Source organism: Sordaria macrospora, chromosome 4 (assembly GCF_033870435.1).
Source record: "Sordaria macrospora chromosome 4, complete sequence".
In the NCBI taxonomy this organism is placed as follows: domain Eukaryota; kingdom Fungi; phylum Ascomycota; class Sordariomycetes; order Sordariales; family Sordariaceae; genus Sordaria; species Sordaria macrospora.
Genome location: NC_089374.1, coordinates 3,170,133 through 3,194,374, shown reverse-complemented (window position 1 = coordinate 3,194,374; position 24,242 = coordinate 3,170,133). Strand labels below are relative to the sequence as shown.

At 53.5% G+C, this 24,242-nt stretch overlaps 10 protein-coding genes across 10 annotated transcripts; 6 read left to right on the top strand and 4 right to left on the bottom strand.

The window, feature by feature from the left end:
* Positions 1-1,356: 1,356 nt before the first annotated feature.
* Positions 1,357-3,892, bottom strand: SMAC4_00126 (uncharacterized protein). The gene has a single exon (XM_003351537.2). The coding sequence runs from the start codon at positions 3,711-3,713 to the stop codon at positions 1,479-1,481; it is 2,235 nt and encodes a 744-aa protein (XP_003351585.1). The 5' UTR covers positions 3,714-3,892; the 3' UTR covers positions 1,357-1,478.
* A 545-nt stretch (positions 3,893-4,437) lies between these two features.
* On the top strand, positions 4,438-4,950 carry SMAC4_00125 (uncharacterized protein; the record flags this gene model as incomplete). The annotated part of the gene is made up of 2 exons (XM_003351536.1): positions 4,438-4,472; positions 4,536-4,950. The coding sequence occupies 2 exons, from the start codon at positions 4,438-4,440 to the stop codon at positions 4,948-4,950; spliced, it is 450 nt and encodes a 149-aa protein (XP_003351584.1).
* Positions 4,951-5,458: 508 nt separating this feature from the next.
* SMAC4_00124 (uncharacterized protein) lies at positions 5,459-6,947 on the top strand. The gene has a single exon (XM_003351535.2). It carries the CDS (start codon positions 5,908-5,910, stop codon positions 6,844-6,846), a length of 939 nt encoding a protein of 312 aa, XP_003351583.1. The 5' UTR covers positions 5,459-5,907; the 3' UTR covers positions 6,847-6,947.
* A 134-nt stretch (positions 6,948-7,081) lies between these two features.
* SMAC4_00123 (uncharacterized protein) lies at positions 7,082-9,558 on the bottom strand. Its single transcript, XM_066089385.1, has 4 exons — positions 8,771-9,558; positions 8,670-8,710; positions 7,560-8,595; positions 7,082-7,477 (listed from the first exon to the last, which is right to left on the bottom strand). The coding sequence occupies exons 1-4, from the start codon at positions 9,054-9,056 to the stop codon at positions 7,224-7,226; spliced, it is 1,617 nt and encodes a 538-aa protein (XP_065946881.1). The 5' UTR covers positions 9,057-9,558; the 3' UTR covers positions 7,082-7,223.
* Positions 9,559-10,560: 1,002 nt separating this feature from the next.
* On the top strand, positions 10,561-13,575 carry SMAC4_00122 (uncharacterized protein). The gene is made up of 4 exons (XM_024655163.2): positions 10,561-10,616; positions 10,680-10,891; positions 11,287-11,402; positions 11,458-13,575. Exons 2-4 carry the CDS (start codon positions 10,807-10,809, stop codon positions 13,222-13,224), a joined length of 1,968 nt encoding a protein of 655 aa, XP_024510982.1. The 5' UTR covers positions 10,561-10,616; positions 10,680-10,806; the 3' UTR covers positions 13,225-13,575.
* A 70-nt stretch (positions 13,576-13,645) lies between these two features.
* Positions 13,646-15,127, bottom strand: SMAC4_00121 (uncharacterized protein). Its single transcript, XM_003351532.2, has one exon. It carries the CDS (start codon positions 14,939-14,941, stop codon positions 13,919-13,921), a length of 1,023 nt encoding a protein of 340 aa, XP_003351580.1. The 5' UTR covers positions 14,942-15,127; the 3' UTR covers positions 13,646-13,918.
* Positions 15,128-16,020: 893 nt separating this feature from the next.
* On the top strand, positions 16,021-18,585 carry SMAC4_00120 (uncharacterized protein). The gene is made up of 3 exons (XM_024655161.2): positions 16,021-16,641; positions 16,721-16,851; positions 16,926-18,585. The coding sequence occupies exons 1-3, from the start codon at positions 16,566-16,568 to the stop codon at positions 18,273-18,275; spliced, it is 1,557 nt and encodes a 518-aa protein (XP_024510981.1). The 5' UTR covers positions 16,021-16,565; the 3' UTR covers positions 18,276-18,585.
* Positions 18,586-18,878: 293 nt separating this feature from the next.
* Positions 18,879-20,863, top strand: SMAC4_00118 (uncharacterized protein). Its single transcript, XM_003351530.3, has 5 exons — positions 18,879-19,199; positions 19,441-19,495; positions 19,650-20,414; positions 20,481-20,573; positions 20,640-20,863. Exons 1-5 carry the CDS (start codon positions 19,088-19,090, stop codon positions 20,734-20,736), a joined length of 1,122 nt encoding a protein of 373 aa, XP_003351578.3. The 5' UTR covers positions 18,879-19,087; the 3' UTR covers positions 20,737-20,863.
* A 39-nt stretch (positions 20,864-20,902) lies between these two features.
* SMAC4_00117 (uncharacterized protein) lies at positions 20,903-21,370 on the bottom strand (the record flags this gene model as incomplete). Its single annotated transcript, XM_003351528.1, has 1 exon — positions 20,903-21,370. One exon carries the CDS (start codon positions 21,368-21,370, stop codon positions 20,903-20,905), a length of 468 nt encoding a protein of 155 aa, XP_003351576.1.
* A 1,032-nt stretch (positions 21,371-22,402) lies between these two features.
* Positions 22,403-23,958, top strand: SMAC4_00116 (uncharacterized protein). The gene has a single exon (XM_003351527.3). The coding sequence runs from the start codon at positions 22,616-22,618 to the stop codon at positions 23,711-23,713; it is 1,098 nt and encodes a 365-aa protein (XP_003351575.2). The 5' UTR covers positions 22,403-22,615; the 3' UTR covers positions 23,714-23,958.
* The last annotated feature ends 284 nt before the right edge of the window (positions 23,959-24,242 follow it).

Genomic DNA, 24,242 nt, shown 5'->3' with positions numbered 1-24,242 from the left:
CGATCCAACCCCACCTCGGTTGTTTGCCGCCCATCCAGCTTTTCTCAGGTATGTTGAGGTAACCGGAGACACTTCGGCAAGGGCTTCAGAAGGCGGGCGGTAGGAGAGAATGAGCCGATTTCGACGTGGCCTTCTCCCTCCCTCCTCCCCCATCGCCTTGCGGCTGGTTATCGTGATCGTGCTATGTAACTTGTCCCACACTTTCGGCGTCTGGACTCTGGCGTACCCTCATGTGGAAGCTCAGAGTACTTATTCCCCATCCACTAACTCGCTCTGCCTTTCGGTCTTGCCATTCAATTGTAGCCCAGTTGCCTCACCGTAATGTGTCTCTGACTTTCTGTTTGTCTTCCAGCACGAAATGATGCTTCCTCTTCTTCTCTTCCGCTCACCTCCCGTTCCAACCGATTTTCCCCCACCCTCCTCAAGTCCAACATCGAAAGGTAGGTAAAGTATGAAGCGAAGGTGTATCTGTCGTGTATGGTGGTATATGTGATAGAGGTAACCAAACTAAAGCCTGCGTAATCTGCTCCTTTCCCATTATTGCCTTTCCACCGCTTTTCTCCTCCTCGTCGTATTCAAGAAAAGAATCCGAGACAATTTGCCGCGCGGACACAAACAACCGGTCAGAAACAGAAACAGGGCGGCCGCAGGGCCATGTGGTTCCCTCATGGCTTCCGTCCTCGTCTCCGACACCTCGATGTTATGACCGAAAATGAGATGCCATGCGTGCTGCGAAGGAAGAGAAAAAGAGAGGGAAAGAGCGAGATTAGAGACAACGACAGAACAAGATTGCGTGGTTGTTTTGCGAAGTTAGGGAAGGTGCAACCTTGAACTGTATCATCTCTGCACGTCCCGTAATTGGACAAGAGTGGGGAGGGAAATGAAAGGCTCGGTCGGTGTACCACCTACCGCCGTTGGGGGGATCAGACGGTGAGTTTTCTGTAGGTGTATGTGGGCAAGATACGCGCTTCTCGAATGGTTGTCGTTATCCTGCTCACGAGAAACATGACCAAGTTTTTCATGTTGTTTTGGCATTGCAAGCAAAGCGGTCATCAATCCAGCCTCATGGGGCTTCAATGCTGAAAATCGATAGGATCAAGAGGTTAGTCTGCTGATGACGCTGCCCTACTAGACTAAGAAGCTGGGCGTGCCACGCTGTCACGCCCTTCATCCATTGACGCAACTGCGACTTGAGATGTTGTTCGTTCGAGAAGCAGACGAGAAGAGCAGTTGGACAAGAAAAGAGTACAAGGCGTATCAGCTTGAGCAAAGTGTTACGACCAGCCGCGTAAGCCCGCGGGCTAGCGGGTGGACAAGCGAGAACACTACAGACTGCTGGTTTGGCAAAAGAAGAAGAAGGGGGTATCGACGTATTATTTTGAGAACTGAGAAACTTCCATGATGCTTTTTACTGACGTAGGGAGAGAGAGAAACATGTCATTATTCCATATGCAAGAAAGAAGACAGGACAAGAACAATCAGAGCTTGGCTCGGTCCATGTTGTTCTGAATGGCACCACTCATCATGGGCACTTCAGGAAGTCCTCCTTGAGATCCGTAGAGAACGGCTTGCCTGCCTCCCTTTGTCCCCCACCATGCGACACCAATAGCCGATCTCTCGACGTCCATTTCTCCGCTGACCAAAATCTCCCAGAACCGTCTCTTGGCAGCCTCCCTCATGGCCACGTCCTCGATCTGGTTCACAGCATGAGCGGCCAACGTTAGCCAATCCTCAAAGATCTTGAGGTGGAGGAACGGCAAAGAGTCTATCAAGGTCATCACCAAGGTACTCTGCTCAGACACGGGTAGCTCGGGAGTGCCCGACTGGACTTGGGTTTCAGGAGGCGGCAATGGCACCTTGCTTGCAACACCTATGCGGAATCGGACCATCTCTAAAAGTGTCTCAGCCAGCTGCGGGTGGGTTGACGAGATGGGGTACGGGGGAGAGAGGATCTGCATCAAGGTCTTGAAGGCCAGGCGGAACTGGCGCGGTGAAATGTGAGTGGGGAAGGCCGAGAACAGAGCCTCGGCATAAAAAGGGGCGAGCTTTACGGTGACGGGTGCGTTGTGTGGGCACGAGAGAACCGAAAGGACAGCGCTGTGTGCTGCCTCGAACAACTCGAGCATGCGTGGCGAGAGGGGAGTTGAGTGAGTCAGGTAGGCCATGGCCGGTTGCACAATGAGCGAGTCGCAGTCCTCAGGTGTCAGCTTGAGCGGGAGGTGTTCGGCAACGTTCAGGTAGAACAAGTCCAGGGTTCTGTGAAGGGGATGTGGAGGAATGGTGCCCGGGTTAAGTGGCTTCGTATCGCGTAGAAATGCGGCACAGGCGTCCGAGTACCTCGCCAGGTTGTCAACGGACGTAAGGTACGTGAAGGTGTATACCTGGAAGGCATCGCTTCCGTTCCGAGACGAAATGAAGTAGAGGTAGCGGAGGGCCTTGAGGGTCTTGCTAGCCACGACGGGTGCCATGGTATCATTCCTCATCCGAGGATCGAGCAGGCTGCGAGCCACAATGGTCTGCAACACAGCAACTGAGCCATACATGACCTTCCTCAAGAGTGTCCACAGAGCCACCCAAGGACCTTGTAGAGTATCTTGGGTAAGGTACACTTCCTCCTCGGAGATTTCGATTTCCGAGAGCTTGCTAGCCTCCCATTCGTGCAAGAGCTTTTGGGTGAACGTGAGCAGGTCGTTCTGAGCTTGCAGGACAACATTGGCATCACGCGCATGTTCGATGGCAAATCCAACAACCTTTGACAGAGGTCCAAGACCATTGACGAGAGGCTTTTGCTCAAGCTGGCGGAGAAGAAGGGCAGACGGCGAACTCTCCTGCCAGGTAAAATGGTTTCCTGACTGCTTGAGATCTCCATCGATAGTGCAAAGGAACAGGCCGTCTTGGAGGCCATCTGCTCCAGTCATGCCATTCAGAGCAACGGGCACAATAGCATCACAGTCCAAGGCAAGGCGAGACGACTTGGAGAGTAACGGGAAAGCGTAGGTAAGGGCCAGGGCTATCGGGCCTGGGGGAGCGGGGGGCTCTAGTTCGCGTTGTTGCCCGTGTGGTTGCTCATGGGGACGGAGAGCAAGGTTGACGGCGGTGACGATGGCCTCCTCGACGGTATTGCGCATCGAGTAGCTCAGGCCATGGCGGTTCCTGGGGTCTTTCTGACTTGTCATGCCAAGGAGGATGCCGCAGAAGACAAGCAGATGCTGCCACCTGCTGGACTTGTCGTCAGCACCCTTGAGGACGGCTGATACCCAGTCATCGCACGACAGCCCACCACCGGTGCGTGGCGCCTGTGGCACCGGTGGTCCTGCCTGAGATCCCCTCGAACCTGGCGGCGGGCCCTGCGACCCTCGCGACCCGGGCGGCCCATGCAGTGCCGGGTGCGTCTGAAGTGGAAGTGGCTGAGGCGGCTGCTTGTTGTGTTTGGCTTGCTCCTGTAGCTTGGCAGCCTCTAACTCCTTTTTGCGTACGTGGGTGGCAGCGCTGTTGAAGATGCTGATGACGCGATAGCAGGCCCTCATTCCATCGCCGCGTTCCCATATCGCCGGCGCATTGAGCAGTTGTGAGGTGAGGACGGTGATGTTGAGCGGGTTGGAGAGGTGGGTCAGCAGCGTGGTGGTGGTTGAGTATAACTGTTCGGTGCGATCATCGTCATGGACGTCCTGGTATAACCGAAGGACGTTGGTCAGAAGTCGTTCGACCGACATGGCGTGCTTCGTGGATGGGTCGCTTGCCGTCCGTTATCGTCGTGCTCGTCGTCGTCGTTGCCGTCGCAGTCGCAGTCGTTGTCAATGCGTCGTCGGATATTAGAGATTAATGGGGCGGCGGTATGTAATATCAGCGATGGACAACTAATCGAGATGATAGTCACGGCGGAACCATGTCATGTCAGTTGCAACCGGAAAGAAACATTCAAGATGGGGAGGTTGTGACCGACGTTGTTTGCCGGGGCCGAGGTACTGAAAGGAGGAAACTAGAATTACGTGGTAGGGAGTGAGGAGGCTCCCGTCTCTGGGGCTCCAGCAAGTGAGTTCCGTCTCCAGCTGAACCCGACCCGATCTTCCTTCCTGCCCCCATTTCAGCTGCTCCATGACACGGGGATGCCCCATATCGAATAGTCGGGGTGTCAGTTACCTTACCGTAACGTAATCGGTTATTGGCCTTGGCACCTGTAATTCTGTAAGTAACGAATGGTTACAAACGGGACTTTTCTTACAAGGCCAACGACAACAAGCACAGCCAAACCCAAAGAACATCACCAGACATTACCAGACTACCTACTGAATCCATCCAGGCTATCCAATACCATCAGACAAGCAGCATCAACCAAGCCAGCCACTTTTCAGGCTTTACACCAATCAATCTCATGCCACTAGACATTACACACCACAAAATAGCCAACATCTGGCCAGGCTCTGTCTTTGCAACTCAATGGAACCGGCATCATCTCCCATGGAGACTCCCTCGTACGGGTTTTGACTAGTTCCCCAATGTGGTGTATTGAAGACTGCTAACAACCATACTTGCAGTATCATCCGGCGCGATAAACCAGCTGGCTATGTTACTCCTCCCTTTCCCTCACTACACTGGCCTCCTCAACATGACACGTACAGCCTCTACGACCTCGGGGACATGTGGCGCTTCACGCTTCTCTGGACCCTCATTATCTATGGCCTTGTCCACCTCGGCGCTGCCGGCATCGCCCTCATGATGCAAGTGGGCAAGAAGAAGTCCAACTGGAAGTTCCTTTGGCTTGTCCCTTTGCTCTATGCTGCTGTTGCTGGCGCCGAGGCTCTGCTGGCCGGAAGTCTTGTTGGGCTGGTGGTGGGAGCTACTTACAAGGCGGGCGCATTCACCATGTCGACGTGGATCCCCTTCATCTGGGGTTGGGTCAACGTGCTCATCTTGATCTTGTCGTCCTTCAGAATCCAGGGCGGTCTTTAGTGGGACGTCTGGCTTCTCTGCAAGGTCAATAAGCTATGTGCTTTCTGGGAGTGTTCAGCATACGTCCACCGTCTGTTCAGGCACAGAGCCCAACGTTAAGCTGAGGTGAAGACGGCCCCGGGAGGGAACGCCATGTTTTTGGATGGAACCCATCCAACCAACTCACCCCTGAGACCCCTTTTTCTGGACATGGCGATCAGGGATCCGGACGATACGGCGTTCTCTAGGAGCACCTCAGGGCACCTCACAGGCGCGTCAGGGGCTCTGTAAACAGTGGACAGGCTATGCCCTGTCCATGGGACTGGAATTGCTTGCAGGGATTCCACGTTGCGTCATAACGTTCACAGCACCCCGGCCCCTGTACGCAGCGCTGTCAGCGGGTTCGAGGCGGGGGCACAACGGGCATCCGGGGCCGAGTCGACCGAGCCTAGGGAAGTGCATTGCAGTTCTGATATTTACTGATATTACCTAGTTATTCCACCTTCGCATCTTCCCAACATCACCACTTTGTTGTGCCGGCCTTTGACGCAAGGGAGGGAAATCGGTTGGCGTGTCAGACGACAATGAGAAAGGAAATGGTGGGGGCGCAACAACAATATCTACGACTACAAACACCTCAACCTTGACCGAATCGCGAATCGCTTTCTCGACCGCATCCCGACCGACCTTTCAACGAATACGTACCATCAGCTCTTCCGCACCCGGAAACCTGCAATTGACAGGCGTTCGAAATAATGGAATCCTCACCCAACGTGCGCCAGTGGTCGCAAGATGGGTAAGTCTCTCCTAAATTCTATTGTTTGGTTTTCTTGCCATTGTTCTCTGTTGCGGCGTTGCCGTCCCCGGGTGCGGTGCCAGCATATGATATGTATCTTTGCTACCTCTCACTTCGCTGTCGCCAAAGTGTCTTGCCCACCTTCCCCACTCCTTTGCACTACATCACCAGATTAGTTTACCATGTCTGGATCTCCGTCAATACCTTCGCCGTCGATGCCTTTGGCTACTGGTCGCAGTGGTGGTCCATCTACCCACAACCGTCGGCATTCGCGCGGACAAACCACCCACATCAACATCACCACCGCTACCGATTCCACTACTCATGACTCTACGGAAGAAGCTGACCTCTCCCTTCCAACCGATAGCCCAACCAGCGCAAATTCCAACTCCAACCTCGTCAACGACCGAGTCTACTTCCCCTACCAACCCAAGTCCCTAGCTGGCATCGCCACGCGCTCCTTTTGCCTCGGTATCGCCTTGACCATCGGCGTCGGCGCAACCGGCGCAACCCTTCTATATACATCGAGCCCGCTCTGGCGCCTGCCCTTCTTTCTCGCCGCCCTCGCGACCTTCCACTTCCTCGAGTTCTGGACCACAGCCGCCTACAACACACGCGCCGCCGATGTCAAGTCCTTCCTGCTGACGGCCAACTGGCCCGGCTACGCCATCGCGCACGGCTTCGCGACCCTCGAATGTCTGTTGACCAACATCTTGTGGCCGAACCGCGCGTGGGCGCCGTTCGGCACCGGCGCGCTGCTGTGTCTGGCTGGTTTGGCTCTGACAGTCATCGGCCAGGTGGTGCGCAGTGTGGCCATGGTGCAGGCAGGACCGAGCTTCAACCACTTGGTGCAGCGCCAGCGTAGCTCGGCGCATGTGCTGGTGACGTCGGGGATATATGGGAAATTCAGACACCCGAGTTACTTTGGGTTCTTTTGGTGGGCGTTGGGGACGCAGATGGCTATGGGCAATGCCGTTAGCTTCGTGGCTTATGCGGCGGTGCTGTGGAAGTTCTTTAGTTCGAGAATCAGGCATGAGGAGGAGTTCTTGATTAAGTTCTTTGGGCAAGAGTATGTGGATTATCGGAGGAGGGTGGGAACCAAGATTCCATTTGTTCCCTGATTTGGACATCTGGTTTTGGGATGGTGCTCTTGAAAGGGAGCCATTGCTTTTCGCATGTTGTCTCTTTACTTGATATACAGGATGAAAAGAATAGATCCAGAAAGTTTCATCAAAATCAAATAGTTCAACCAGTCCCAAGAAAACGGTGCCGTACCATATTGCCCTTGTTTATTACGTACACAATAACATCGTAGCCCCGGTATAACGCCCTCGAACACCATGGCTGAAGCAAATCGGTCTATCAAGGAACCTCATACAGATGATGCCTGAACACCAACTGAGAATCTCATTTCACTGCCCTTTTGATTATGTCCAGTATCTATCTTCCCCCGTGTTTTTCTTCCCCCAAGCGATCAAATAAAGCCAACCACACTCAACTAACCAAGAGGAGGGCAAGTCCCCTGCCCCTGTTCGACAAGCTGTTGCATAGTAGCCATCTTGCTTACGCTCCCATACTTGGCCTGCCACGCGTAAAAGTACATGAGGGCGGCAAAAGGTTGACCAAAGATGGTAAAGGAGACCCAGAAGATGGTGTTGCCCAGCAGCTTGCCGTTTGGAGACGTCTTCTTCTCCAAGGGCTTGGTGAGCTGGATGAGCGGCAACTGGAGGAACATGCCGAGGAAAGCGACGCCTGTTGGGATTTGTGTCAGTTAAACATGATCGTCCTAACAACGACTGTGAAATTGAAGGAATAAAAAAAAGAGAGGACATACCAATAATGTTATGAGTAGGCACACCAACCAACAACTCATGCAACACGGCACTCAAAAAGAACACGGCCAAACTTGCCGTCCCATTGCTCCACCCCCTCGACCGCATCGGTGAGTACACATGGCGCTTGAAGTACTGATAGACCGGCTTGTTCCACGTGCGCCAGTACACGCCCAAGCTCTCGCTGTTCCACCACTCATCGTAGAACGACCGGTCCGCAAACCTCATCACCTCCGCCAGCGCGTTCAGGAAGCTCTGGAATAACGCAAAGAAGCCCGCCAGCCAGATGATCAAGGAAATGGTGCTCAGCTTTAGCAGGCGCTCGACAATGCTCGGGATATCGAGCGAAGCGATCTTATCCAGCGAGTTGCGCAGCACAGGAGTAGCGTATTGCGCCGAAGTGAACCAGATGAACACGCTCAGGCAAACTACCTCGCCACATCGCTTGGCCACGAAGCTCCAGCGGATCTTGTTGGTGCGTGGATAGACGGGCTGGTAGACCAGTGTCGGGGCCCACCAAAAGTAACAGAGGTTGCCCATGGTGATGTTTTCCGGGTAAGGGCACTGCGCGTACAGTTCTGGTAAGGCGTCGAGCTCGCCGCGGGCCGGGTGCAGGTAGGCGTGGCGCAGGTCGCGGTTGGTGAATGCGTACGAGGCCGTCTTGAGCCAGACCACGATGGCGTGCACCTCCGTCAGGGTGCCGATTAAAGGGTGGTGGATATGGTAGTAGACCACGTACGAGGTGAGGGCGAGGGCGGTGGTCACGTTGATGGCGTGGAGGAGGCGGACGAGTTTCCAGGTGGACTGGAACTTGCGGTGCTGTTCTTCAGTCGGGCTGCTGGTGCCGTCTTGGTGGTTCCCCTCCCCTTTCTTGGCCTCGCTGGCTGCATTACGCTCAGCACGGGCCTGGACGGCGGCGTAGTACTCGATGATGTAGGCGATGAAGAGGTGGCAGGGGATCAGGAAGTAGAGGAGCAGCCCCATGTTGATGTCGGATTTGCGGAAGTCATGGCAGCCGATGCAGATAAGGACGCCGTACTGTTGGGGACGTTAGCTGTCTGATCTAATACAGATAGACTGGTTAAAGTGAGCTTCCTAGGAGATGGCACAACCTTTTGGATGTTTTCAATGATGAGACGAAGGTTGCCGACAACTGGAAATACCGTTAGCCAACTGATATCTTTCAAATATGAAAAGGGGTCAAGATATTTACCCAAGACAATGACCATCAGGTTGCGGAACCCGAGGAAGCTGGGGCTCTCGGTCGTGTCATGGCTCAGGCAGGATGGTCTTGACTGAGAGTGAACGGCCTCGACATGACGATATTTACTCCGAATTGCCTTCTTCATTTGTTTTCTGGTGTCGTTATCGCTGTCAACGGAGCCATTGGCCTCGCCATTAGAAATTTTGCTGTTTTCTGGACCATGAGTCCGACGGATGACGTTGTCGTTCTGGACAGCGGGGTCAAGCCCCGTTGCCGTCGTCGTTGGACTACTCATCTTGCAAGCATACGCCGGCAATGGATGAAGTAGCTGAAGAGTTGTGAAATATCCCTTTGTCTGTAGCTTAAGAATTTGATCGTGGGATGAGGAAGGGGTGTCGTTGTTATTGTATATTCATGAAATAAAGTGTGAATGAAGGTGGCAAGGGTGTGTGTATCTCCGGGCCAAGCCGAGTCGGGTTGGGCGCTTGCTCGTAGTTTAGCTACGAACAGGTCGCTGTCAATGTTGGCTGGGGCACGCCGCCGGACCCTGCCCCGAAGATCAAGTTTTTCTAAACGGTCAAAGCCTCGGAATGACACGGTGGAGGCCGAGGGTATGATAACATTTTATGCAAGGGAACCTTTTTGGACGGAGTCTGTGGAATGAATCCGTTGGTTGAGGTTGTTCAAGAGACAAGAAGGGCAGCTACGTCTAGCTAGAGGTGGTCTTGGAAGCTCTGTAGCGTACACACACACAGATGGCTATAGCAGCACGCGAAATTGGTGACCGGGCGTTCCAGTTACAATCCAGTAACAACCCTGAAATACAGGGAACTAGGGATTGTTTATTTCGAGGACCAAAAAGGGGTTACGGTTCCGCTATATGAACGGCCACCGCCCGCTACCGTACCTGGAGCCCATATTATACAACCTCGTTGTCTTCAAGGTCTGTAACTCTCGGCCTCCGAAACAGAAGCGACAATCCAAGACGAAATTTCCGTTGATGTCGTTCTAGCTCCACGCTCCGAGATTTCAAGTTCCATGCAATGGACCCTTGTTTGGGCATCCTCACCTGAAGAAGTGGGACACGAATGTAACTCAAGATGCCCCTTCCACTTGAAGCTAGAATAACGGGAGCTGGAAAGGGAGGGAGTTCACGGAGCCTTAAAAATTGGAGGTCGAAGCTCCCTCGATGCATGTGAAAGTATCCAGGGCATTGACAGGTGCAAGGGCAGGGGTGGTGCGTTACCACTTCATTAACCGGTAACAATCATATAAAAGGAAAGACACAGCAAGAATATGTAATCCACATGGTGAATACTTTACTTGTATAGAGAACTTGGACAAGAGAAAAGATCATAACATATACTCAAACATGATCACCAACCAGGCCATTCTATCTGTCTGTTGTTGCACAAACCGTTGAAGAATAGGGGCTAGGAAAGGGAACTTGGAAACCGTGGTTCTTGTGTGTATAGGTGGTAGTACCTTTACGGTAAGATAAAGTGACGGGGCCTCTTCCATCCCTCTTCCATCCCATGCCCGGAAGCATTGACTCTTCGTAAAGTGAACTCGGATGGGCAACTGTTCAGGGCTGACCTGAAGCGTTCCTGCTGTGGTTGGGATGGAAACATCATCAACACGGGCAGTGGAGGCAGGCGCTGTGAACTCAAGCGGAAGGCTTGGCCCGTGCACTAGAGGGATGCCGGCCGCGTTTGTTGCAGCCTGCCATTCCTGAACGAAACCACCAGGGCACAGACCATCTGCCGACTTCCATTCAACCTTCATCACTGGTTCACCTTGCGGCCTGTCCAACCAAACCACCAACACAACTCCAACAAATAACGCTTCAAGTGAAGTGAGTCTATCCGTCCTTGAAAGTTCAGGGTGGAGCATGCAGCTAATAACTGAATACATTTAGACATCCGTCATCACAAAAGTTCAGAGAATTACACGCGCTTAGGAGAAACAAACCATCATCCTCAAACGCGACCAAAAGTCATCATCATTCAACCGCGTCGGCTTCAGAATTCAGTCGCTTGATTATCATGTCATACGAGCACAGGGGAGATCATGACAAGGGCTATGGAGGGGGAGGAGGGCACGACGGCCCGCCCCGAAATAGAGGCAGACGTAAGTTCATGCTTCGGATACGACCAAGTTCTACCTCTAGCGAATATACCTTGTATACACAGTCCATGTTGCCAGACACCATACATCACAATATTCTGTCCATCAATCATGACGGCGTCCCAGGTGACAACAGTTATCCGTTTGCTCCGTGATGGCGTAGCTTTTGTTGCCGACCATGGCCTGGACATCACCGACGTCAATACGCTCAACCACGTTGACACTCGCCCTTCTCACTTGATTCTCACTTTTTGTTCACCCTCCGTTCCCAAGCCCCACTGCCATCGTCTCACATCACCATCCCCGGCTGCCCCCGTGGCATTCTTTCCCTCACCCAGCTCGATAGCACCTGTTATTCACAATCCGTTCGCCAATGAAGAAACTAACCCCAGACTCAGGCCCCGTCACCGACTATGGTGCTTCAGTAGTTCACTACATGCGCCACAGGCAACCGAGATACCGAGGATCGTATGCTGGAGAAGTTGAAAGGCCCAGTCCTAGTTATATTGTGGATGTGAGGACAAATGTGAGCCATGAGACGCACTGATCCACGCTAACTTCTGATATAGATTCTACCACCGTACGCCCGAGTCACCAACCCAGCAGACTCGGTACCATCACGGCATCTTCACTCTTCCCTCAACAAAATCAAGCACCCTATCAATGTTGTACGATGGACGCCAGAGGGACGAAGGTTGTTGACTGCTAGCAGCAGTGGAGAGTTTACGCTCTGGAACGGCACTGGATTCAACTTCGAAACGATCATGCAGGCCCATGATTCTGCCATTCGTGCTCTAGTATATTCCCACAGCGACGACTGGCTCGTGTCTGCAGATCACGACGGTTTCATCAAATATTGGCAGCCGAATTTCAACAACGTCGAGAGCATTAGGGGTCATACAGATCCCATCCGCGACCTCGCCTTCAGCCCCAACGACACCAAATTCGTCACGGCATCAGATGATCAGACACTCAAAGTCTTTGACTTTGCTGGCGGCACGACGGATATGACCTTGACAGGGCATGGTTGGGACGCGAAAAGTTGCGACTGGCATCCCAGTAAAGGCCTGATTGTCTCTGGTTCGAAAGATCATTTGGTCAAGCTGTGGGATCCCAGGACAGGTAGATGCCTGACAACGCTTCACGGGCACAAGAACACCATCACCAAAACCCTCTTCGAGAGGGTCCAAGGAAACTGCCTGGCAACTTCGGCCAGGGACCAAACAGCTCGAGTTTTCGATCTCCGAATGATGCGGGACATCGCTCTTCTTAGGGGCCACGAAAAGGACATATCGACCTTGACGTGGCATCCAGTCCACTCCAACCTCCTAAGCACCGGCGGCAACGACGGCTCGCTATTCCACTACCTCCTTGACGAGCCGAACACCGCACCCGACGGCTCAGTTATGCCGATTCCGGCAGTTTACGACAGCACCGACCCTTCCTCTGCACCTGCCCAACCCATCTACCCAGCCCATAGAATCCCTTACGCCCACGACTTCGCCATCTGGTCGCTCGACTGGCATCCGCTCGGCCACATCCTCGCCTCGGGATCCAACGATCGCATCACCCGCTTCTGGTCCCGTGCCAGACCCGGCGAAGCTCCCGAGTCCTTCAACGACCGGTATCACATCGGCGAAGCAGCCGCCGAAGCCCAAGGCACCTGGGACCGCCGCGGCGGCCGTCACATGCGGCAAGTCGAAGAGGAGCAGGAGCTGGAGGACGAGATGGACGGCCTGGTGGACCAGAAGATGCCCATTAAGGGGCAGCCCGGCGTCGGCGGCGGCGGAATGCCTATGCCCGGTCTTTCCTTCCCCAGCATTCCCGGCCTTCCTCTCCAGCAAGTTCCTGGCGGCGGTGTTATGCCGCCGCCGCCCCTCATCCCTGGCGTCGGCGGTACCGCGGGTGTGCCGCCTCCTCTCCCGTTCCACATACCCGGCATGCCCGGTCTGCCTGCTGGTGTCCCCCCGCCGCCCATTCCCGGCTTTGACCTGAAGAATCCTCCCGACCCGAGCGTGATCGCCGAGATGATGAAGAAGCACGGAATCCAACCGCCGCCGCCGCCAGGCTCAGTTGGTGCACCGATGCCGCCTCCCGGAATGCTACCTCCTGGCCTTATCCCCCCGCCGGGCGCCACGGGCTTCCCTATGCCCCCTCCTGGGTTCGCGCCTCCGCCGTCGATTCCCGGTGGTGTTATGATCCCAGGAGGAGTTACTCACGCGGACGGTGGTAACGACCAGTATGACTCTTCGGGCAGGAGACGCGCGCCGCTGCCTAGCCAGGAAGAGAGCCTGAGGATGGAGCAGAGCAAGGGCAATTATACGCGTATAAGATAAGATGGTGGGAGAAATTGCGGAGGAGAGATGTAGCTCTGCTTTTTGTGGCTATGCTATTTAGCTTTGAGGAGGTTGGTTGGGCAGTCCATCACTGTTCGGTGACTCAACGGGCGGGGGGAACATGGTGGGAGAACAGGGTGTGGCGAGAGTCTCGAAAGGGACATGAGAAGAAGGAAATTACGGGAAATGAGAGAAAGACATTCAAAGGACCGAGAAGAGATGTAAAAGATGTAATGATAGGTACTCGTCAGGTCTAGAAACGCCTCTGACCCCTTCCGCAGTCTAAGGGCGTTTCTAGCCCAGACGAGTAAGCCTCATCTAGTTATCGAAGTGTGGTACCGATAAACATGGCTTTGCCGAGTGAGTTCACTGACTTGGTTGTGTCCATTTTACGGTGCATCGCAATGTGTAATGATCCTGTTCCCTTCCAAATGGGTATAATTATAAACGCTAAACTATGCTCATGTATGATGCTATGCACAACCCGCCTATATGCAAGTAGGATAAGCCTCGCAGGGGCCTTCAAGTTCTCCGCTGCTTCCCCATTATCGACCTCATCCCCATCGACCTCATCCCCAACAGCCCTTCTCCAACTCAAGAAGAAGAGTGTGTACAAGAGTATATCTTGAACAATACCGGCCCTTATACGATCCAAGTCTCTCTATCTTCTCCTAATATTACGTACGCCACCCCCTTACTGTTTCCTGCCAAAAGAGTTCTGCCTCTGAGCATACTCCTTCACAATAACGGAGCAGTTCGTCTCCGCACACAGCCTCTTCCGCCTCTGCACCGGCAACTTGTTGGCAAACTCGAGACCGCTGGCCCTCTCGACCGCCTCGAGGGGCACCTCAAAGTCCTGCAGCGGCTTATCGTTGGGGATCTTGGCGTTGGGCAGCACGAAGGCGCCCAGCGCAACGTTTCCGCCCTTGTTGCCGTCCTCGGCGAAAATGACCTTGTAAAAGTGCGTCGGCACGGCGACGTTGGGCGGCTGCCCGATCATCTCGTACTTGACGTACCACTTGTTATCCTGGGGGTCGCGCTTGGGCAGGTATAGCGGGCCCGTGACGATGCGGACCGAAGGGTACTGCTTCGTCAAGCGACGGCAGAAATCCTCAAAGTGCGCCCAGTAGTCGCGGTTGAACCCTTCGCCCACTTGCGGGCACATGTTGGACAGGTAGAAGGTCTCGTCCATGGCCTGCTGCGACCACTTGCAGTCAGCGGCGGGAACCTGGTGGCCCCGGTCGAAGCCGGAGCGGAAGTAGTCCTTGAGCTTGCCGCGGAACTTTTCGGGGATCGCGTCGTCTTCGAGGAAAGTGGACTTCTTGCGGTCGCCGTTGGAGATGGACAAGGACTCGGGCGTGATGTGCTCGACTGTCCAGTGAGGGTTCTTGCTGCGCCGGTCGTACGAGGACACGAAGCCTTGGCGGGTCGCCAGGTCGGCGACGGGGCCCGGGAAGCCATACTCAAAGAGGCCCGAGGGGTCGACGATCTTGGGACTGCCGGCGGCAGGAGGGAGAGGAGCGGCAGCGGGAACGGGGGCGGGCGCGCTGAAGACCTGGCTGGCGGGGACTGGGGCGGGCTTGGGAGAAGTAGCGACGGGAGCGTTGAGAGGGGTGTCGATCTTCTTGTCACTCTTGAGGGAGAACATGGCAGCGGTGGCCGCAGCACCACCGGCGGCGCTCACGGCGGCAATAACGGCGATGGTAGCCTTCGACATGGTGGGCAGGTCTCTCTTGGTGGGGGGCCTGCTTGCGGTCGGTTGGGTTGCGCACAAGGGGAGGTCGGTAGTGATGAGATTCAGAGAAGGTGCAAAGTTAAAGACGCCTGACGCTAAAGCTAAAATTTACCACGATCCATGATCCGCGACCCGCGATTTGCGACCCGCGCTCCCGCGGTATCTCGGCCGCCCCATGCAGCAAGGGACACCCGACCCAATGACCCCGGCTTCCCCGGTGGGTGACACGGCGACGAGCGATAGTGGGGAGGTCGGCAACATCTACCCCACGTGTCCACCGGCAACCACACACTGTACCGTACAGTACCATATCACAAACACATGGGCTTGAAACAATCTTCATCTGATCCAGCGCATAGCCATAGTGATTGAATTAGGATGTTCTTCAGTCCTTTAGACACACAGGTTTGTCAGGGAGCCTGAGATGGAGCAATTTATCAACCGTCCCGACGGATCACGGTTTGGTATACCTAGAGGTACGGACAAGTACTCGTAGTCTTCTCGGTCTTGGAAGCACAAAAAGTCCGACTGACGGGCCCTGACTCGCCCATGTGAGGCTAGAGAAGATGCTAGATCAAATAGCACGTAAAATGGACAATGGTCAACGACAGCGGACAAAAGAGCTTGACAAAGTGGGCCAAGTCAAGATTGGGGATTTGTTGTCAACAATGCCAAGAAGGGGACCTATGATGGCATTGATCAACGATCCTTGTCCCTTTCGCTGCTTCTTATCACGACTAACGGATGGTCCTTGTTAAAAAGCCTGCGAGAGCCGCACTTGTTCGCCTTGACAACCTCAGCTTGGATATCTCCAAAATCAATCGACTTTGAACGTCAAACATCGACTTTACAGTAGCAGATAAGCAGATCCTGTCGACCTGCCAGCTCCTTGCAGCCGACAATCCTCCAAGGCTGCAACCTAAGTTTCCACCGGCATCCGCCCTGCATTGTCTTCTCCGCACTCGGCGCTACACTCCATACCTCCCGACCGACAGAAAAATCTGATCCATTGGCTTTTTTTCTTCCATCCAATCTGATCACCTGCTTACCTTTGCGACTGCCAACAGCTCATCCAGGGGGCGGCTATCGTGAACCAGCAAGGTTCTCAAAACTAGCCCACACCATCTTTGACCCAAGTTTCGATCTACAAACGCCATTCCGCATCACCAACCTAAGCCAAACCCATACCCGCCGACAAGGGACAAAGAGCAGGCTCCAGTTGATTGTCTTGTGTCATAAAATTGTCTGGGCTTGGGTGTGGCCGTTGAGGTTCTCAAACGCGACCTGTCGATTCTCGCCTCCGCCTGATCCTGCCTCGCCGCCTTTTCCATCCCAACGCCGTCTTTATCAAACTGGTGACACTCGCTCATCCATCCGACTTCTGTTAACGCCAACTCCTATTTCTTGGACATCCTCAACCCATACCGATATACACACGATTTCTACAGCTACGCTACTCGACCTTTCGCTGTTCCCGCAAGCAGAGTTATCCATCATCCTCTCCTTCTATGCTACACACGCCGAGGTCACCATTAGAAGAGACTGCGGAGACCGACTGCAGACGGGCGACGTAGAACAATAATTCGGCAATCTCCCACCAGAGCCAATGTCGCCCGCGATGCTTACAACCGGGATCGACAATGACACCCGAGGGTGGATCATGACCGCTGTGAGCGGCCTGGGTACGTAACCATCTCCTTGAACTGTCGGATCGTACCGGTTGGGCTTCCTCGAGTATCCAGGCTGACCAACAATATCTAGCATGCATTGTCGGATCAACCATTATTTGCGTCGACATCCCTATCCGTTGGATCAACAAAAAGAGCAAGTTTAGTATACAAGAGAGCAATGTCTTCATATCAGGCTCGTTAAGTTTGAGTTTTGGGGTTATGGTTAGTCTGCCTAGGACCAGGTGATGGTGGCTTCACTCTTAAAGAACACAATGAGCTAACAGAGAGATGTACAGATATTCTCGGCCCTGTTTAGCATGCTTCCATCTGCTTTACGATACCTCCAAAAAGACGGGCGAGACGAGAAGACCGCGGGTCTTATCAACATGGGCTGTTACATCGCTGGCTTTTTCGGCATTCAGGTCATCTCCCGAGTCCTCCACCGATTTATACCCTCCCACGTTGTTGGGTGCGACCATTCCCATAACCCACACGCAAACGCCCACCATCACGCCCATCACGATGATCATCATCACCAGCCGCCTTGGGCGAGCCGTACCCATGGACAGTCCGTCGCGACGCTATCCTCGGAATCTCCAGATACACCAACCATGGTCCAGGTGAACGGACATGCGACCGAATCAACCCCGTTGCTACCAACCGAAGCCGACCACGAGGCGCATGCCGATTTACCAGTTAGGTCTAATTCTTTGGGCCATTCTCATACCGTTGGGAGGCAGGCCCGCAGCACAACTGGCATCCAAAGCAGAAGACCATCGGTACGCCAGATGACGAGCAGAGTACTATCTTTTGTTAAGGACACCAAGCTTCACTGCGATGGCGATGGCCCATGTTTTGGATATACGGATCCCTGCGGGCAGGAGTGCTTCAGGCACATTGGTACACGCTCTACTCATCCCGGACGTTCCGCCACCTTCCCAGTTCTACGCTCCGGAGGCTCCGTAGGGACGGGCGAGGTGCCGGAATCCCTCAACAGTCCCATATATCAGGTACGGAGTAGAACATTTTCCCGAGACTCGTCTGTCGGATACGCAGACCACGCCGACTTCGATGGACACCATGACCATTACGACCAAGACGATCATGAGACTTGCTGTTCAGAGGTAGAGGAGGATATCGAAGCTCAACACCATCATCACGTACCGACGAACGCCTTCCTCTCCATTGGCTTGCAGACTGTCATCGCCATTGCTCTGCACAAATTCCCCGAGGGCTTCATCACTTACGCCACCAACCACGTGAACCCTTCACTCGGACTCAATGTCTTCATGGCCCTGTTCGTCCACAACATTGCCGAGGGATTCTCTATGGCCCTGCCCCTGTACATGGCTCTGAACAGCCGGTTCAAGGCCATTGTCTGGGCCACATTGCTCGGTGGTCTCAGCCAGCCAGTGGGCGCCGGGGTTGCAGTGCTCTGGTTTAAGGTTGCTAAGCGTAGCAACATCACTATCAACGGCACAGCGTATGGATGCCTGTTTTCTGTTACGGCGGGTATCATGACCAGCGTGGCGCTGCAACTTTTTGGGGAGAGCTTGAGTTTGAGCCATAACCGGAACTTGAGCATATTTTTTGCTTTCCTGGGCATGACTATGCTTGGCGTTTGTGATGCCATTGCTGAGGAGTAAAAGAAGAACGACACCCTTTTGAATACGTTTATAGACGGAAGACCAGAACATAACTGCTAGAATGGTTTTGATGTAGCTGTTTGTCTACTTGGCGTTGACAGTTGGATCAGGGGCGTTCATCGCATGAGTCCTAACGATAATGACAATTGGGAACAAATACAACGATCGGACACGGGGCGTTTTTGGAACATTGGACATTGGAGAAGTCATGAGTTTCAACTTGGGAAAAGAAGTGCCAGCGATGAGCTTTTGCGATATAGCAATTTATTGAATATCAGTACCCGTTCGATACATTTTATAGACGTCGTCGTGTTGTAGTTAACGTTAAGATATGTTGAATGAATGCTACGACGGAGCTACTCCACTTTCAAGTACTATCCAACCCCTCACAACCCCCGAATTTTCCCCTCCCTCCTATGGTTCTCCCGAGGTCGCTCTTAAGCCAAGTCCCACCAAGTAAGTATCAATGGTGTGGCCAAATGTACTGAGGTGTATCTAACCTCGGGACAGTGACAATCCATCGAGCCGATCGGATATTGGCGGGCATAACTATTAACTACTAGTGTCTCGAGATGCATGAAATCAAGAAAGGAAGTTGAGGGGAAAAGCCGATCTCCTCTTACAAGTATATGGATGGCAAGGTCACAACATACGACAGCTAGACATTATCGCCCATCTTTCTTTCTACAACACAACACAACTTTTGGAAGTGTACCTATCTAGTCGCCAATTTCCTTGAACAGACGGAGCTCAAGTCAAGTCAACAAACACCATTACGAGTAGGCCTGTACTAGGTACCTAGCAATCACCGAATGCCAAGAAAAGAATCGAAAATGTCGACCGAACCACCAAAGAAGACAATGAAGGCCGTGGTCTTTGATGGACCCAAGAAGGTTTCTGTTCAGGAGAGGCCGATTCCTGAGTGTATGTCCATGTCCTGCTCTTTCATCACTCATTCCCAACCATCAATCACATCACCTTTTTCCGAACTCCAGCGAGAAAGGTCTGGGGAAACAGAAAATAAAAATCGCGGGCTTCCTAAATGGATTAGAGTGGTGGCAGTGGAATCACCATCTACATCATCTACATCATCATCATCATCATGACCATCACTACAGTATTTCTTGTGAAGCTGGCTAACTTTAGCGTATGAATGAATGAACAGTGCAAGATCCCAGGGATATCATTGTCAAGGTGCAGATGACTGCTTTGTGCGGCTCGTAGGTTTCTTGTTTAAATTTTTTTTTTTTTGCTTTTCCATGTTATCATGACAGCTACTAGTCTACCATCCCACTCACCACACTTATCGACTTACTTCTACCCACCCCCATATCCAACGTCCCGTAAAAGCTAACTGACCAAACCCCCTCAAAGTGAACTCCACACCTACCGCGGCCGCGAAGCCTCCACCCCCGGCTTCATCATGGGCCACGAATTCACCGGCACCGCCCACGCCGTCGGCTCCGCCGTCAAGACCATCAAAGTAGGTGACAAGATCGTCGCCCCCTTCACTGTCTCCTGCGGCACCTGCTTCTACTGCGCCCACGGCTTCTCATCCCGCTGCGCCTCCTCTTTGCTCTTTGGATCCCCCAAGCTGGACGGCGGTCAAGCCGAGTACGTCCGCATCCCCCTCGCCGACGGGACCGCGGTGGTGGCTCCGCCTGAGATTGAGGATGAGAGGGCCCTGGTGTTGATGGCGGATATTTTCCCAACTGGGTACTTTGGGGCCAAGAACGCGTTTGGGCTGTTGCCCGGTGACCTAAAGGCGGAGGAGGCGACGGTGGTGGTGGTTGGTTGTGGCCCCGTGGGACTGTGTGCGGTCGTGAGTGCTTTGGAGTACAAGCCTAAGCATCTGTTTGCTGTGGATTGCGTGGAGAGCAGACTTCAGTTGGCGAAGGAGTTGGGAGCGGAGCCGTTGAATTTTGCGGAGGTTGAGAAGGGCGGGGTCGGATTGGAGGGCATGGTGAAGAGGGTTAAGGAGGTGACAGAGGGGAGAGGGGCGGATGCGGTGGTTGAGGTTGTCGGGAGCAGGCCGGCGCTCAAGACGGCGTATGAGCTTTTGAGGCCGTTCGGAGTGATTAGCAGTATTGGTGTCCAGGGAGCCTATGATCTGCCGTGGACAGGTAATGATGGGTATAAGTGAGTTTTTGCTCCCCGGCTCGTGGAATGATGGTAGATGGGATGATTGGCTAATCCGGTGAACAGCAAAAACTTGAGAGTACAGATGGGCCGGTGCCCAGTGCGGTCCATCTTCCCGGAGTCGTTGGAGGTGATGGCTAGAAACCAGCACAAGTTTGGGCAAGTACTGATCGGTGTGGTTCGTGCCAAAGTTGACCCAAAATGCTGACCAGCCGTCGTATATAGCTTTATGTTCGACAAGATCATGCCCCTTGCCGAGGCTGTCGAAGGATATAATCTCTTTGATAACATGAAGGTGCAGAAGGTGATCTTCACGCCCTGATTCTTGAGAGGCATGTTTTCTGCCGGGCCGAAGATGACATACGGTATGGGTAGAGTATTCGAAGCGTACCAGATAGCCTAACCATCTACAAGTACTTCAACACAGAGACACCACCACATTACACTGACGGATGTGAAACGTTGTGTGTCTGGTAGAGGTAACCCTCTCAGTTCTGTCTGGGCTTCACGAGGCCGTTGTGCATCCAGTAATACGTGACAGTGGAATCATCCTGGACGGTCGCGAGCAAGATGCGCTTGTCACGCTTTGGTCCCCTCCATAACTGCCACTGAGCATCCTCATTGGGGTTCACAGATTCACCTCCGGGAGGGATGGCTGTGATGGCATCAAAGACGGCCGAAAAGTCGCTGATGGACCACTTCTCCGCCAGGTGCAGCGGCAAAACCCATTCAAGCTCAGGCTCCTGGGGAATTCGCTCGTTCAGCTCCTTCTCGGCCTTGATGATCTCGATCTGCTCATCGGGGTGCACATAGAGGCGCTTGGGTGGGAGTCCGTAGAGGAGAGGTCGGGGGAGGTTGTCCTGGTTGTGTCTCTGAACCTGGGTCCAGTCGTGTTGGTTTTCCAGGTTGTTCACCACAACCTTTGTGAGAGCTTGGAGGTGTTGATCGGCCGACATGCTGACGATGGATTGGACAGCTCTGCCGTTTGATGTGACTGACTGGTTGGCTGTGGTGTGGTGAGAGGTTCGTGTCGATGTGGTCCGAGCTACGAAGCTTGAAGATGTCCAGTCTCTTTCATTTTTGTTTGGCGGGGTTGATCCAGACTCAAATGTTCAGTGGGTCTCACCCACAAAAAGAAGCCTGAAAGGGACGCGATCAGCAGGGGTCCCTTAACAGTGGAGAGCGGGAGTGGGTCACTGAAGAAGATCAGTCGAGCCTGGAACACATGGAGGGCCGCTGGCCGCCGAAAGACGGCAAACAGCATGGACAACTTTTGTTTGGATGGAATGATTCAGATTTTGTTTCAATATCATCTTCACATCACCTCGACACGACGAATTTGAACGCCTTTTCCGATCCAGTCTGTGATTTGAAGCCTCAGCCACATGCGTCATGACATCACTGCTACGTCGGCCGTGTTTGGTCCCGTCAAGCCAACCTTCCCGGGCGTCACCAGCTCCCACAGTGAGCAGGCCGAGATTGCGACGGGAAAGGTTCACCAATGAAATGAGGGCCCAAGACATTTCTGTTGGGCAGGGTGCGATTCTGGAGGATGGTGTGACGATGGGGCTGAGTGTCTGCTCGGCAGGTTCCCAGGCTGGCTCCGGCTGCTACGTTAGGTAGGTAGTGGCAGTTGGGATGAGGTCTGGCCCGTCAATCGCCCCCCCAGTCGCCGCTACCTCGGGCGGTTTGTCAATTCCATCCTTCCTCGCTTTCTCTCCTGCCACTTGCCCGTGCCCGTGCAGTCGTCAGTGATGCGGTAGGTCGGTGCGTCGGTTCGGTGCAAGTGAGGTGACCCTCCTGTGTCGTCAGTTGCAGGTACCGTGCCCTTTGAGAAGGAAGGGTCCAAGTTGGTTCTGGGACCAATAATTTGACTGTGACGACGATTGTTATCGGTCGGACCCCTTGACCTCTTGGCCGCCCCTTCACTTTTTCTCCATCCTTTCTCTTTCCCCCTCTATCTATCTTTGCTCATACGACCCGACTGTTGAGCCAGTCGAACATAATCAGTCTCTGATCCATCTCCTAGCAACATCTTCTCACCATACATCCGTCTACAATATTTGTATTATACACCACCGTTATTTTGCCAGGGCATTTACGAACATCAAGTACATAATCTTTAATCAACCCCCACGCTTTGACAACCACGGCCGCCAACAACTCCCCTTCGATCAACGGGCTTTCTCAAAGAAGCTGCCATGGTTCAAAGCAACCATGTCGCAGCCCAGGGTTTAACCCACCCCAACGACAACCTATCTTCTTCAAATGATCGAATCATGGAGAACTTGAAACCGGTCACATCAGAACAGTCACTCGCCAGCCGCCAAGTCTCGCAGCAAACGGACAACATAAAGCCGGCTCGATTATCGTCAGATGATGCCACGTTGGCAGTACCAGCAGAACGCGTGCCCGAAGAGACGGATTACACACGGCCCTTCGACAATGGCTACCACTTTCCACCCAAGTACCCCTGGAAGGAGTCGACCAAGACAGGGCTCGCCTCGTTCTGGAAGTTCTTTACGACGCCGATGGGGGCCTTCTGGACGTTCTACGGTCTCAACGTTGTTGCCTGGGGTGGCATGTTGTTCCTCCTCATTTGTAACGCCGCGCCAGCCATGTGCCATCCAACATGCGACGACATCAACTCGCCTAGGCGGAAATGGGTTGAGTGGGACTCGCAAGTTCTCACGGGACTGTTCTGCGTCACTGCGTTCGGACTGGCGCCATGGCGCTTCCGAGATCTGTGGCTTCTGATGAAGTACCGGATTAAGGGCCAGCAGGAAGGCCTTCTCAGGCTCGCTGGGATCCACCGCAGCTGGTATCGTCTCCCTGGCACGGAGGCGCTGTCTCCGGATATTGGACCGGACAACCTCCCGGCTGATGTACCTAAGCAGTGCGTCCCCATTCCGCAGGAGAAGATGCCCAACGCGCCATTGACGGGCATCCGAGCGCCGGCCACCAAGGTTTGGAAGATGGACTTTATGATCTGGTGCATGATTGTCAATACTTTGGCTCAGGTCGGTCTGTGTGGCATAATGTGGGGCATGAACCGGTATGACCGCCCGAGTTGGTCGACGGGGTTTCTGGTGGCTATCGGCTGCATCATCGCTATGGTCGGTGGACTGGTCATGTGGCTTGAGGGAAGAAAGGTGAAGAGGATCGAAGGTGTTCCTTGCAGCGAGCGAGATCTGCAGAAGCTGGCGGAGGATAAGGAAAAGGGCATCTTGCATTACAACAACATCAAAGACAAGAAGCCCAAGGAGAAGAAGATGAAGCTAAGCGATCCTGAGAAATAGGGAGTTGTTGGAAGAGGCATTCGGCATTTGTGCTTTCGGACCAGGCGTTAATTGACGGAATAAGTTTTGGCAACAACCCAGGAGGTTATTATGACGGGAGTTTGGGAAATGATATTGAACATTGTTATGTTGTTGTATGGGCTAGGAGAATGAGTGCGATACCCCTTCTTTATAAAAAGATGCCATGAAACACAGAACACGATACCATAGAGAGTTACGGCTAGTAATATGTATGAACAGTCTATGTGGAACCCACAAGGAGAGATCGCCATCTCACAGCCCAAGGCACTCCATGAACAAGGTCTGAAAGTGAGGCGGTGAATATCTGGATCTGTCCATATATCTATCACCAGGCTGTCCATGAACCGTCGTTTGCCCTGAGCACGGCACTCAGCACATGACAAACCTAAACGTTGATATTCCTACGTAATCGTGTGGTTATTATTGGGTTGACGCACCGCAGTAATTTGATCATGTGAAGCATCAAGGGGTTGGGCCATTGTGGCTTGAGAACCTCAATCGAAATTCA